The sequence below is a fragment of the Cyprinus carpio genome, chromosome A21, assembly GCF_018340385.1.
Source record: "Cyprinus carpio isolate SPL01 chromosome A21, ASM1834038v1, whole genome shotgun sequence".
In the NCBI taxonomy this organism is placed as follows: domain Eukaryota; kingdom Metazoa; phylum Chordata; class Actinopteri; order Cypriniformes; family Cyprinidae; genus Cyprinus; species Cyprinus carpio.
This window is the reverse complement of record NC_056592.1, coordinates 7,055,312-7,069,095: the sequence shown is the minus strand read 5'-3', so window position 1 is coordinate 7,069,095 and position 13,784 is coordinate 7,055,312. Positions and strand designations below refer to the sequence as shown.

Here is a 13,784-nt window from a genome sequence, read left to right as displayed (position 1 = left end):
AGTATATGCCACATATAAAACAATAAATTGTTAAACAATGGGGGGAAAGTTTGGAGAAGTCATTTGTCTGGTTTTGGCATCATCAAAATTCATTGCTCTAGTCTCAGACATTGTGCAAGGCAGCAATATATGGTCTAAATTTGTTCTGTCATCCTGGTGCTTGATAGACTGATCCTGTGTCTATTCTTAGCAGCAGTCTTTTCCTCTTTGTCTGTAAATCACAGCAGAACAAGAGACCATGTTATGGTCAAAACGGGCTGAATTGACGAGCCAAGACAGGAAGTATTACATCTGCCAATTCTGTTTATAAATGTTCCTGTTTTCTTGAAATTAAGGGAAGTGGTTAAAACTAATAATGGACTGAAATGGTGGTCAAAGCGCAGAACATTAACGTTTTTTGTTTTTTTTAATATACCACAATGTTGTTTTTTTACGCCACCTCCACCATGCCAAATATATTTAACATACTCTTTTATTTTGTATCAGATATGTTACAATATACAATGTGTTGTTTATTTATGAAATTTTACTTAAAAACATGTCAGCATTTAACGAAAATGACACGTTTAATTGATATGTTACAATATGTTATCTAAGGAATTTTATCATTGGCAATGCCCCCTCCTGGTGGAAAGACCTGCCCAGCGCTAAAAAACACATCTCTTCTATCTTTATTTGATCCTCTAACTCTAGCACTCTCTATTCTAATTCTATTCTTTAAAAAAAGTGCCGCTTTTAGACTTTCACTTAAAAAAAAAAACTAACACTAGCTTCTCTAATCCTTTTTTATTCTATGCTTTCTTTTTTATTTATTATACAATTAACAAAAGCAACAACAACAACAACAAAAAGCCTCTAACACTAGCTTGCTCTATTCTTTTCCTATTTTTTTATTTGTTTTCTTTTTATTTATTATATGATTTAAAAAAAAAACCTTGCTATGTGTATGGCATTAAGCTTACTGAGACTTGTTATAGCACTTGCATATCATTGCTCTCTTGTTGATTTTAATTGCTTCCATTGGATAAAAGCGTCTGCTAAATTTCTTAAATGTAAATAGTATCAACAGAGTCTCTTTCTGTGACCTGAAACTGCCCTCATAAGTTTGAACCTGACGTTCTGAAGAATTTCACCTGCACTGAATCCACAAACAGTGACAGTGGAGTGGGTGAGGACGTGCCTGTTGATTACACAGTAACTCTCAGCAATGTCTTCAAAGCTCATTTTAGCAGCAGAATGAACCTGCCAGCTGCTGCTGATCTATGTGACAAGCTGACGGTCTGTTAGCTCCACTCCGAACCGATTTACACTACAAGCATTCATGATGGAAGAAGATAAATTACTGCGTAAGTCTGAAAATGTATTGTTGTGAAGAACATCTGTCTCATTAAAAATGGTGCTCTCAACACTAAATCAAACCATGTCACTGCTGAGCTGACTGACATTTCTCAGCTAGAATCAACAAACCAGTAGATTTGAACTGATATACTATGACCAAATGCAGGACACATTGTACCATCAGATGTAAAGAGTTTCCATTTCTTTCCGTTTTCCTTTTTATTGTTGCAATGATTATAATTAGTGTAACTGGGTGCTGCCATAAAATAATGATAAAAATAAAATGACCAAATAATATAAATAATAATAATAATATATAATAATAATACATTTTATGCATACAGCTTCAACAACCTCATTACATACATACACACATATATATATATAGTTTATATTTTTATATAGCTATCATATACAGTACAAGTCAAAAGTTTGGAAACATTACTATTTTTAATGTTTTTGAAAGAAGTCTCTTCTGCTCATCAAGCCTGCATTTATTTGATCAAAAATACAGAAAAAACAGTAATATTGTGAAATATTATTACAACTTAAAATAATAGTTTTTCTATTTGAATATACTTTAAAAAAAAATAATTTATTCCTGTGATGCAAAGCTGAATTTTCAGCATCATTACTCCAGCCTTCAGTGTCACATGTAACATCCAGTCTATCACATGATCATTTAGAAATCATTCTAATATTCTGATTTATTATGAGTGTTGGAAACAGTTCTGCTGTCTAATATATTTGATGAATAAAAGGTTAATAAGATTTGCATTTATTCAAAATAATAAAAAAAATTATAATAATATATATTCTAATAATATATTTTCTTTACTATCACTTTTATCAATTTAACACATCCTTGCTGAATAAAAATATTGATTTTATATTTAAAAAAAAGAAAAAAAAAAAATTACTGACCCCAAATTACTGACCAGTAGTGTATATTGATATGAAAATATATTATATTTTAAAAACATATAGCTTCTTTTTTTTTTTTTTTTTTTTTTTTTACTTTTTATTCATCAGAGTATCCTAAAAAGGTATCACGTTCTGAAAAAATATTAAGCAGCAGAACTGTTTCCAACTTTGATAATGAATCATCATATTAGAATGATTTCTAAAGGATCACGTGATAATGATCCTAAAAATTCAGCTTTGCATCACAGAAATAAATGATAATTTTAAGTATAATAAATTAAAAACAATTATTTTAAATTGTAATAATATATCACAATATTACATTTTTTTTTTCTGTATTTTTGATCAAATAAATGCAGGCTTGAGGAGCAGAAGAAACTTCTTTCAAAAACATTAAAAATAGTAATGTTTCCAAACTTTTGACCTGTACTGTATATATATATATTTTTTTTTTATAGGCAATATTGTGAAACATTACTATATTTTTTAAATAATTTTTGCTGTATTTTTTTATCAATAATATTGTGAATTATCATTACAATTATTTTTTTTTCTGTTAATATATTAAATGTAATATCTATCTATCTATCTTTTTTTAATTTATATTTTTATTTATATCTATCTATCTATCTTGTTGTTTTTTGTTTTTTTTTTTTTTTTTTTTTCTTTCTATCTATCTTATGTGTATGCAGAGTATGGAGGATATGTTGGTCAAGGACATTAAAAAATTATAATAATATTAACAATTTTGGGAAGTCTAGCTCACTTTTTCCATTTTTATGAATGGTCACTCTAGACGCTAGCCTTATATAAATGGACAGTTACACATACAGAAATGGCGACTGCCATGTGTCAAATAAGTGTTTTTTTTCCCACTCTACAGCTTTTTAATAAGGAAAAAGGAAGTGTAATGGTGCAGTTTAAGGGATCATCATATGCCCGTTCATTTGATTTCCTTTGCATTAGGCTGGCTGCTGGCGTCAGCAGTATCTCTGTAAATACAATCATAGCTGGTCTGTTTATGGGTCCACGATTGTGCTCGTATGCATGCGTGTCAGAAGTGGGGATTAAACAGCACTGTCCTACATCCTCCAAGAATTTTATGATCCCTATAATCATTATGTTGTTTTGTAGACTAAATAAATCTATAACACACGATTGCTCATTTGACATACCATTTGTGACTCATTATTGTTTATACTTGTATTCTTCTGGAAAATGTGATCATTAAAATCAGAATCAAAGTCCACTTTAGTGAGCACCAAGAAGTCCACTTGACATTGCACAGGCAGTTTATGGCTTAAACCAGCTGTTTATGCATTATTGATATCGATTTAATGGATTACTGATGTCTGCATGTGATTCTAATCAAACATGAGATTTCATATATCACTATTCATAAATTCTATTTGTGCAAAATTAGGTATAACTTTGTTTTATTTAGTACATTTCTTGAAATATTAACACGTTTACAATCAGTACAGTATTCAGTTTGGTCATGTTTTAATAGGGCTGCATGATTAATCGAACTGAAACTGAAATTGCAAAATGGCTTAGTGTGATTATCAAATTGCAAAGATTGTGATTTAATTAAATACATATATTAATATAAATACATATATGCTACGTGCTTGTATTTGCAATTTTACTTGGTATGTTTATCGAATTTCAATTTTTGTTTTTTGTTTAATTGTGTTTAGGTCACTTATAATATGCATTTACTATTATTATATATAATATTTTTTATTTTACAGTGAAATATTATTAGTAATATTTATTTTTTATTTAGTAATAATAATAATAATAATAATAATAATAATAATAATAATAATAATAATAATAAATATTATCATTATTATCATATAGTCATACTGATATATAAACCTGGAGTTTTTTTTAAATGCATTTATTTTTACATGGCATTTTTTATCAGTTTTTTTGTAATATTTTTTTTTTTTATGTTTTAAAACACTACAGAGACTCTGGCAATTATATTGACTGTACATGTTCTAAGTTTGGCCAAACTCCTACAAAAAAAAAAAAAGAGAGAGAAAGATGATACTACTTTAAAACATGAGTGTATGACAGAGTGCCTGTTCAAGGTCTTTTATGGCACGGTCATGACATATTTAGCTGAATTCCTCAGAATATTGATTTAATCCATTAGGCCTCTCCCACTTTAACCAGGATACAATGCTCTTTTAATAAAGCGCCTTGGAAACATATAAGCTTTGAAAATGCTCTACAATGTCAGCGAACAAGTTCTTCTTGAGGTCTGAAAAACTGGAGTGTTTGACTGCAAAGACAAGCAGGAATTCCTGGAATTTGTATAGTGAGGGTTCCCACATGAGTTATGTGATCCTCACATAGTTTTATCTTTCCTAACCCTTGATAGCACTGTAAGTGAAGTCACCCTCACTAGCACAACAATTCAGATCAGGAATTACTTCATGAAGAACGAAACAAGCGTAATTCGGGTTTTTTTCTGAGGCATAATTCCTGTAGCATTATGGAAGTGTGTGTCATGACACTTCTGCAAGATCGGATGAGTTCCTTGTCCTTATGGGTACCAGACATCTGACGTGTACATTAGTAATAGCACTGCAGTCTTTTACAGTCATGATTTCTACATGGTCCCTGATGGAGGGAACTTCCTCCCCGGTATGTAATGAGAAAATCTGTGTTGAACTGGCGGGAAAGGAATTTTCCAAAGCTCCATTTAAACTGTATCCTAAGTCTTGGAATTCCATTTGAGGCCTGGTTGTTGATGGCATTTGCTTTGTAAATTTGTCACAGGAAACCATGCCAGGAATGGGATTGACATCCAACACATACCCGTTGGACACTGTACAAGAAGTCTCAATCACACTAATCGGAGCAGAAGAAGCAGCCATGCCTCCGTTTCTGTTACCACTTGTCAGTCTGTTTTCATGCCACAGGAAGTGCTTTCGGATGATCCTTCGGAAGGTGTGCCTAAAGTCACGTATTCGGTAGGCGTATATAAATGGGTTCACTGCTGAATTAGCATGTGAAAGCATTATGGCCAGGTACATGACCCAGTCCTGAGGTCGACCACACTGTGGGCAGAACAGTGTGAAGCAGTTAATGATATGCAAAGGGAGCCAACAAACAGCAAAGAGGCCCACGATGATTGCCAGTGATTTGGCTGCGTGGACTTCCCTTTGCAGCGTGGACCGGGAGGAGGATCCTTCTCTGTGGGCGTATCCTTGCAAGTGTACTAGTTTCTGCTCCATCTGTCTGAGCTGGCGACGGGCAGCCATGAAGATCCATGCATAGATGGCCAGCATGGCAAATAGCGGAATCAAGACGCAACCAAAAAAGTTGAAGTAAACCATGTAGTCCATGGTGACCACCTTCTCGAACAGGCACTCTGTCATACCTTGAGGACAAGAACTGTTGGTTTCTGCGGCGACACGTCTGTTCCAGCCTAGCATAGGGGTCAAGCCGATGACCACTGAAAGTATCCAGCATACCGCAATGATGCCTTTGGCCCTTTGTCCTGTGACGAGGCTGTTGTACCTAAGCGAGACAAAACAAAAACAGATGAGACAGCAGTTTTGGAAGGAAGTATGCTATTGAGCACTATAGTGATAAGCATGCAAAGTTTGGTCATATATTAAAACTCTATCTGCCTGAAACAATACGTTGATATTTCCTGTCCATCCTGAAGTGGGACGTATTGTTCTGTGCACACACAGTGCGTGAATACTGTGAGGGGGCTGGGAAATCCACACATGCATGCCCTGACTTTGCTCCTGGGAAATGTCCATTGTTTAGGTGTTTATACTTTGGTAATAGCTGCTCAAGTGCAAAATACCAGGATATGTGCTAATAAGAAGCATATATTTCACCTGTATTGTGCCTATTATTAAAATAATACTTACCGGCCTTGTTTTTGTACGACTTAACCTTAATCTTTTCAGTGATATAATTAGAAAACCATGAGAAGAATTGAATTGTTCAATTAAATTATGAGTTTTCAAGGTCAAAAGTTTAAAAACTTCTCAGCCTTTTATTCAAATTTTTCCACCTTAACTATTAAAGAACAAAGCTAAACAAACAAAAATGTGGTAACACATGTGCCTTTATGTTTTTAATTCACTTAAAATAACCAACTCGTAAGAGTCATTATTTCACGAGTCAGACTACACTGGTTGTACTGTATGTTTCTGATTCCCTAAAATGAACCAGCTCATAAAAGTTATTAATTCGGGAGTCGGACGACATTGGTTGTGCTGTATGTTTTTTTATTCTCTAAAAAGAGGCAGCTCACAAAAGTCATTTCTTTGCAAGTCGCACTACACTGGTCGTGCAGTATGTTTTTGATTTTCTGAAAGAAACCAGCATTTAAAAGTCATTAATTCAATATTCAGACTGCACTGGTTGTGCTATATGTTTTTGATTCACTATAAAGAATAGTCATTCGTTTGCAGGTTAAAATATACTGGTTGTGCTTTTTGTCTGATTCACTAAAAATAGTTATTTGTTCAGGAGTCAGACTACAATGGTTGTGCTGAACATTTTACTCAGTAGATTCAGTTGTATTATGGTGAATAGGTGTTGCAGAAAAAAATCTCACAGACCCCAAATATAAAAAATAATTAAAGGTTAAACTTCAGAAGTTTCATTAAGAACTTTACTATATTGAGACCCCCACAGATCCCTGGTTGAAAAACCTAGAACTAAACTTTGAGTGCTATAATATATGATTGCATATTAGCAACTGTATAAGCATCAGTTTACAAACAGTTTGTAATACAGCTGTGCAAAATCCACCGCCGTTATGCATTTCAAACATCCCATCATGCAGACAGCCCAGCTACATGTTTCCTTTGCCAAGGGCAACAGTTGGAAATGGTGGTTAAACATCGATTGTTCCAAAAATCCTTGGGCTTATATCAAGCCCATTGAAAACAACAGTGGCTGCTTCATTAAACCCAGAGGACTTACAGGGCTCCAGTACTACTGGTACCTCATTCACACTCCCACAGAGGCTGGAAGCCGGCAGACCTTGTGTAATCAACACCTGCCGGGGATTTTGCTGTCACTGCTGTTCTCTTACAATACTTCGGGTGGCTCAATCTACACCATGAGCAGAAATGTGCATCACACCCTCCATGCAGGCGAGTGGTAAAGTCCCACACCTTTCAGCTACTGAAAAGTGTTGCTGAGAGCTGCTGTGGCAGAGCATTTAAGAATAACCATTACAATGTTCAGCTGGAGTGCAAAATGCCCCACGTTAAAGACTCTACACTGGTTGCCTTTACAATCCTAAGTAAATTATGTTTAAAGAAGCCCTGTTTTGATAAATATCACTGGACTGAGACACATTAATCAGTAAATACTACGGCGGTTGTGACCTAATGGTTAGAGAGTTCTAACTTGTAACTTGTAACTTGTAACTTGTAAAAGTTGCTGTTTTGAGTCTCAGTACCAGCAGGGACTGTCGGTGGGGGGAGTGAATGTACAGCACTCTCTTCCACCTTCAATACCACGACTGAGGTGAGAACCTTGAGCAAGTCACTGAACCCCCAACTACTCCCCGGGTCCCACAGCAAAAACGGCTGCCCACTGCTCCGGGTGTGTATTCATGGAGTGTGTTCACTACTCACTGCTGTGTGTGTGCACTTGGATGAGTTAAATGCAGAGCACAAAATCCAAATACAGGACACCGTACTTGGCTACACGTCACTTTCAAGTATCTTTTTTTAATGTATTTTAATCACTTATTAAAAAAAAAAACTAAAAAAACTAAACCTAAGTATTAAAATTCCACACAGTTTGTGCTACAGACAATGAATGATACCACAAATCATGTGGTTTATTGTGCAGAGGTGTGCTATTATTTTGTAAGGGATCAGACCTATGATTTACAACTGACAATATAACGACTGAAAATCCCCTAGGCCTACACTAAAAGAGGGACCCAAGTCATATTTAGATTGATTTGAAAGTTTTGTAAAAGACAGACAGACAGCAGACAGATAGACAGACAGACAGACAGACAGACAGACAGACAGGCAGACAGATAGACAGACAGACAGATAGATAGATAGATAGATAGATAGATAGATAGATAGATAGATAGATCAATCAATATGATCAGTAATCCTCTTCTTACCAAAAGCCTTCAGCTATTACCTGAAACTCACAACACAACCATTCACTCACCTCAATGGGATCTTGATGGCGATGTACCGATCCACAGCAATGGCCAACAAACTGAAGATGGAGCTCTGTGTGAGGACCAGCACGAAGCAGGCAATGAAGAGGCACCCGTGAAAATGGCTGCAGAAGCCCGTGCTGATGGTGACGGCGAACGGAATGGCCAGGAGTCCTACTGCAATGTCCGCCACGGCCAGTGACACCACAAAGAAGTTGGTGATGCTCTGGAGGTTACTGTTAAGGCAGACGGCCCAGCACACCAGAACGTTCCCCGCCACGGCCAAAACTGCAATCAGGAGCTCAAGAACAATGTAGACGAGCGAAGACATGGTGCCATCAACCAGTGTGAAAGGACATCCTCAGGGACACACATAGTTGTGCTCCCGATAATTGCTCAGTGGGACTTCACTCCGCCACTCAATGGCTCCTGCAGTAGGTGTGAGGATGAGCCAATCTGACCATTCCTCCTGAATGTATGATATCTTTCTTTTTGGATGGAAAGAGGGGATAGAAATAACCTGGTATCAGCTTCTGAGACACTTTGGGGGACACTTTGAGGAGGTGACTGTGGGGTCAGTGGTGACACCCCTCTGTAAATCTTGATTTACCCGTTCACCAGCATGTCCCTTAGGTCCAGCTCACTTCAGGCTTTCATTGAAAGTCTTAAAGGAAACAGCTGCTAGATTGAATGAAGCAGCTCCGGTAGACCTTCACTGGGACTTCTTACTCTGTAAAAAAGAACAATCATATCACACTATAAAAGTTCAACCTCTTTGGGTCACAAAATCACATCTGGGTCACATCTTTTGATTCTTTTGTCCAGAGCACTGTTAAAACCTATTTTTTCCACCACAGAAATATCGCAAGATTGCGTCCTATGTTAAATTTTACAGTCGCAAAAATGCTAATAAATTCCTTTGTCATCTCGCGGTTAGACTATTGTAATGCTCTTTTAGCTGGAGCTTCTAAATCTACACTAAATAAGTTGCAATATGTACAAAATTCAGCCTCTAGGATTTTAACTGGGACTAGGATTGGCAGTCATATTACCCCAGTGTTAGAATCTTTGCACTGGTCAGGTTTAGAGTGGATTTCAAAATTATGATGCTTACTTTTAAAGAATTCTATGGACTGGCACCACATTACCGTACAGAATTGTTACATCCATACACTTCTAGCCGTAGATTGCGTTCCTCTCAGTCAAACTTGTTGGTTGTTCCTCAAACACGTCTAAGATCTATGGGTGAGAAAGGCTTTCTCTTTCTATGCTCCTGTCCTTTGGAATTCTCTGCCTCTTGAACTTAGGGACACTCAGAATTACGATGTTTTTAATTTTCAAACTTGTTTCAAACTGCTTGTTGATTTTGTATTGTATTTTATTGTATTGATTATATTGTGTTCAGTACTTTGAGAAGCTGCTTTTAAAGGCACTTTATAAAATTAAGTTTATTATTATTGTTATTATATTACTTTTTTAGTAGCCTACTTGAAAGTGCTCAGTCCGAATTGTTCAAATATGTTTGGCTTCGAAAATACAGAGCATCTAAAAATGTCTGTTTGTATGTGTAATTAAATCAGTCTGGCAATCCACTGACTCTTTTGAGTCATTTATTGTGGTTTTGTGTAGGCTTATCTAGAATTAATTGAGTAACTGCAACATGCCTTCCATTGTAGACCAGATTATCTTTTATTGTTTTAGAGATTTCTTATCTTTTAGCTCCAGTCTGTTTGATCAGGCACAAAAATGCCACAGTCACTCTTTCTCTGTGTTTTAGTGTTGCTGTTTGCTCTTTATAGCTCAGCATGACGTTGGTATGGCTGTAGACTCCCTCAAGTGATTTAATGACAGATTGTTTCCAAAGCACAGTCCTGGCATGTTGCATTTTAACAACATTTGCATCTGCATACATCAGTCTACAAAATGCTTCCTGTGCATTAAGACAAGGTACTTTCCATAACTCGTTAAAGCCTTATAAGCATGATGTCCAAACTGAAAATAATATAAGGTCCCTCAAGAGTCACGTCATGCATGTCTTTAAAAAAAAAAATTAAAAAAAGGGTGGGAATGCAGAAATACTGTTTAACAGATGCTCGGCGAGCATGTTCTGTGTGACAGGAAATTATTCTTAGGGTTTGGGGACTATGATAAGAGTGCACTGCACGCCTGTCTGTCATTCAGAAAGCATACTTAACAGTTATCTTGGTCATTGTAACGTAATTCTTGTCTAGTTAAAATGCACGTTTCCAGTTAACTACATCACAAGTAATTTCAAAGGGTAGGATAACGACATACAGTAGAGAAACACACTGCTGATTACAAAAACTTTTTCTTAAGAAAGAAATCGACACTTAGATGAGTGTTGAATCATCTACACAATAGTCTGAAACATTCTGAGATATTTATGGCAGAATTCTGTGATAATTCAGCCACACGTAACCAACATAGATGGTTATTTTAAACAACTGTACAACTTAACAACTGTATATTTACATGGTGTACAGCAGAGAAGGATGTTTTATATAGCTTGTAAATTACATCACTTTTCTGTAAATCATTCCATATATGGATTAATGCAGATAGGCATGTAAATGAAATGTTTAAGATCAAAACTTTAGCTTAAAAATATTAATTAAAATCATCAGAAATGCTCTAGCTGGTTATCAGATTTTTTTCTATTTTTAATTTTACCCGTTTTAATCCACTTTTATGGCCATGAGGTGTGGCAAATGATTAAAATATTTAATTACAAATTAATTATTTAATTAATAATGCGGTAAATACAGTAGCTTCACAGTTAAAATAAGGTCATAAAAGTGAATGTATAGCATAATACTGCTCTTCAAAATTGTTTTTAGATGGAAGTATTACATCACATGAACATTACTGGAGACTGCTGTGACTGCTTGTCATGCGAACTACTTATGTCCACTGTAAAAATACATAATAAAATCAGTGAGAAAAGTTGTGACATTAACAAAAAATATGAATTCATAGTTAAGACTGAGCAAGCTAAAACAGGTGCTATTCAGACTCCCTCTGGACTAACAGGCTGACAAACTTACAAAACGTAACATTCAAACCAGGCCAACAAAGTTCAATACTTTCAGCTAAATCACAAACTTTACTAGTAAACAAATACATTTACTATCTGTTTACAGCATTACTCACTTTAGCTGTGCACAAGCGTGTTTCCGCCGCACCTGAGTTGTAGGTTTCTCCGCAGGCATTCTGTCATTTCTGAACGTCCAACCGCCAAAACTCAATTTAAAAATATGAGTGGTAACCAAATCATTCCACACGTTTTATCACCCTGACAAAGTAATACACAAATGCACTACTCTAAGCGTGTTTGTTCAGGCGAGTTGAGTCGCAGCTTTCCTCCGCTCCGTGGAGTTGTGGTGACCACAGACAAGTGCGCGCGCTGTCACAGTGCCACTCGCGCTGTGAGAAAAAGAGACCCACCTCTGACTGGTTTTCGTGGTTTGATCTAGGCTACTCGAGCTATGCAAAGTACATTAAATGGGATATTTCCCTCCCTACAAGACCATTGTGGGTGGTAACTTCATCATGCTGTCATACTGTCAATCTTCATAATCCTTGCAGTTACAATAAAAGTTAAAATAGATAAGCCAGCACACTATCATAAATAACTAACTAAATAAAAAATAAATAAATAAAATAAACATATATAACAGCAAAGAATACATTAAAAAAGTTAAATAACTAATAAACTGTGCATAGGCCTATATAAAATATATATAAAGATGAATGTCTCAATGAATGAATGTATAGATCAATACTTCCCAGCAGTAAAAATAATTGGCTATATTGGTTAGTTTGGCCAGTTACTATGGTAGGCCAATTTTTTTTTTTTTTTTTTACTTATTCTTTTGAGATAATCATGCAGATAATCTAGTTTTATAATGACATAAGAATAAATATATTTTTTTAATCTAATATGACGTTTACAGCAAAACACGACTGCATTTTTACAAACGGAGGAATTTAGCTCGAATCTTTTCGTTTGTGTGCTATTTTCGTCGTCAGTAAGCCCGATCTGAAATCACGCAGACAGTACAATGGCTGATGTAAACGTGCGTGAAGATAAGGAAGTGAGGGACCTGATGGTTACCGTGAGGTTGTGTGGTTTCTCACGTACCACCGAAACATCCTGCTTCACCTCAGGGCCACATGAAGATAAATGTATGTAATCAGCAAACCAGAGGCTGAGGTCCACCCACCACACTGCAATGACATTTCTTAATGTTTTGGACCTAATACATAAGCCCAAGACTTTTTGTGGCCTTTCAGTAAATCAAATAACAGCCTCCATGCTCAACTTTTACTACAGGCTACTACAGCCGTGTTTATGCACGCAGAAAGCCCTTGGCACAAATATAGACACTTACTGTACCCCAGAGTGCCAGATACAATCGGTGTGAAAATGAAAGGTTATTTTAGTAGTAGGAGGAAGTTCTTGAGTACAGCTGTTTAAATAGACCTTTTCTGCTGGCTCACTTCTTTCTTTCCACAAGACAAGGGGTAGTTTAGAGTTTTTTTTTTTTTTTTTAAAGCGCTATGCATGACTTCCAGGAAAGGTTGTATTCCAAAAAATAAATAAATAAAGGAAAGAAAAAAAGAAAACAAAGAAAGAAGTTCAGATTACCATCAATTGTACAGTTTCATGCTGGTGTGCCCTTGGAATAACCTACATACTATGAGGTTAATTTAAAAGAGTGGTGTGTGCTATTGAGCACTAATTCGCGTCTGTACACCAAAGCATCTTGGATTTAACATTTTGGATCTAGAAGGACAAACCTGCTCAAGCCTACCAGAAATGTGCTGAATTTATGTACCGTAAAAGTAATTGTTTACAGGTGCCAGGAATGACCCCAAGGACCAAGAAGAGATCAATATATCAATATATCAGTGTTTAAATAAACATGAATGATATAGGGAAGAAAATAGATGTAAGGGTGTTACAACTAGTGTTCATTTAGTATTATTTATTTACTATTGTAGTATTTATTAATCATTTAAATTTGCTTTTATTTTTATATTTTCAGTTTTATTTAAATTGTTTTAGTTTTTGTTTTATATTTATATTCCCAAAACACACTGCGAATTTTTTATTTGTATTTTTTTTTTTAGTTGAAGCTTTTCCACCTAATAATATTTTGTGATTTTAACAATTTTAGTTTCAGTTCTAGTTTACAATAACACTGGTTACAACAAATATTGATAAAACCATAGCACAAACACATTCACAAATAAAACCAACACATTAAACGGATTTAAAAATATCAGACTGTATTTGTGCACACAAATATTGTTC

The 13,784-nt window shown here is 35.4% G+C and overlaps 1 protein-coding gene across 3 annotated transcripts; it reads right to left on the bottom strand.

The window, feature by feature from the left end:
* Window positions 1-4,340: 4,340 nt before the first annotated feature.
* LOC109104299 (adenosine receptor A2b-like) lies at window positions 4,341-12,017 on the bottom strand. 3 transcript variants are annotated; one of them, XM_042778805.1, is made up of 4 exons: window positions 11,618-12,017; window positions 8,967-9,176; window positions 8,455-8,875; window positions 4,341-5,802 (listed from the first exon to the last, which is right to left on the bottom strand). In XM_042778805.1, exons 3-4 carry the CDS (start codon window positions 8,775-8,777, stop codon window positions 4,785-4,787), a joined length of 1,341 nt encoding a protein of 446 aa, XP_042634739.1. In that variant the 5' UTR covers window positions 8,778-8,875; window positions 8,967-9,176; window positions 11,618-12,017; the 3' UTR covers window positions 4,341-4,784. The 3 variants fall into 3 exon arrangements, with proteins under 3 accessions (XP_042634739.1, XP_042634740.1, XP_042634738.1); XM_042778806.1 differs by having other exon boundaries at window positions 8,455-8,934; window positions 9,057-9,176; window positions 11,618-12,016; XM_042778804.1 differs by having other exon boundaries at window positions 8,455-9,176; window positions 11,618-12,016.
* Window positions 12,018-13,784: the final 1,767 nt, after the last annotated feature.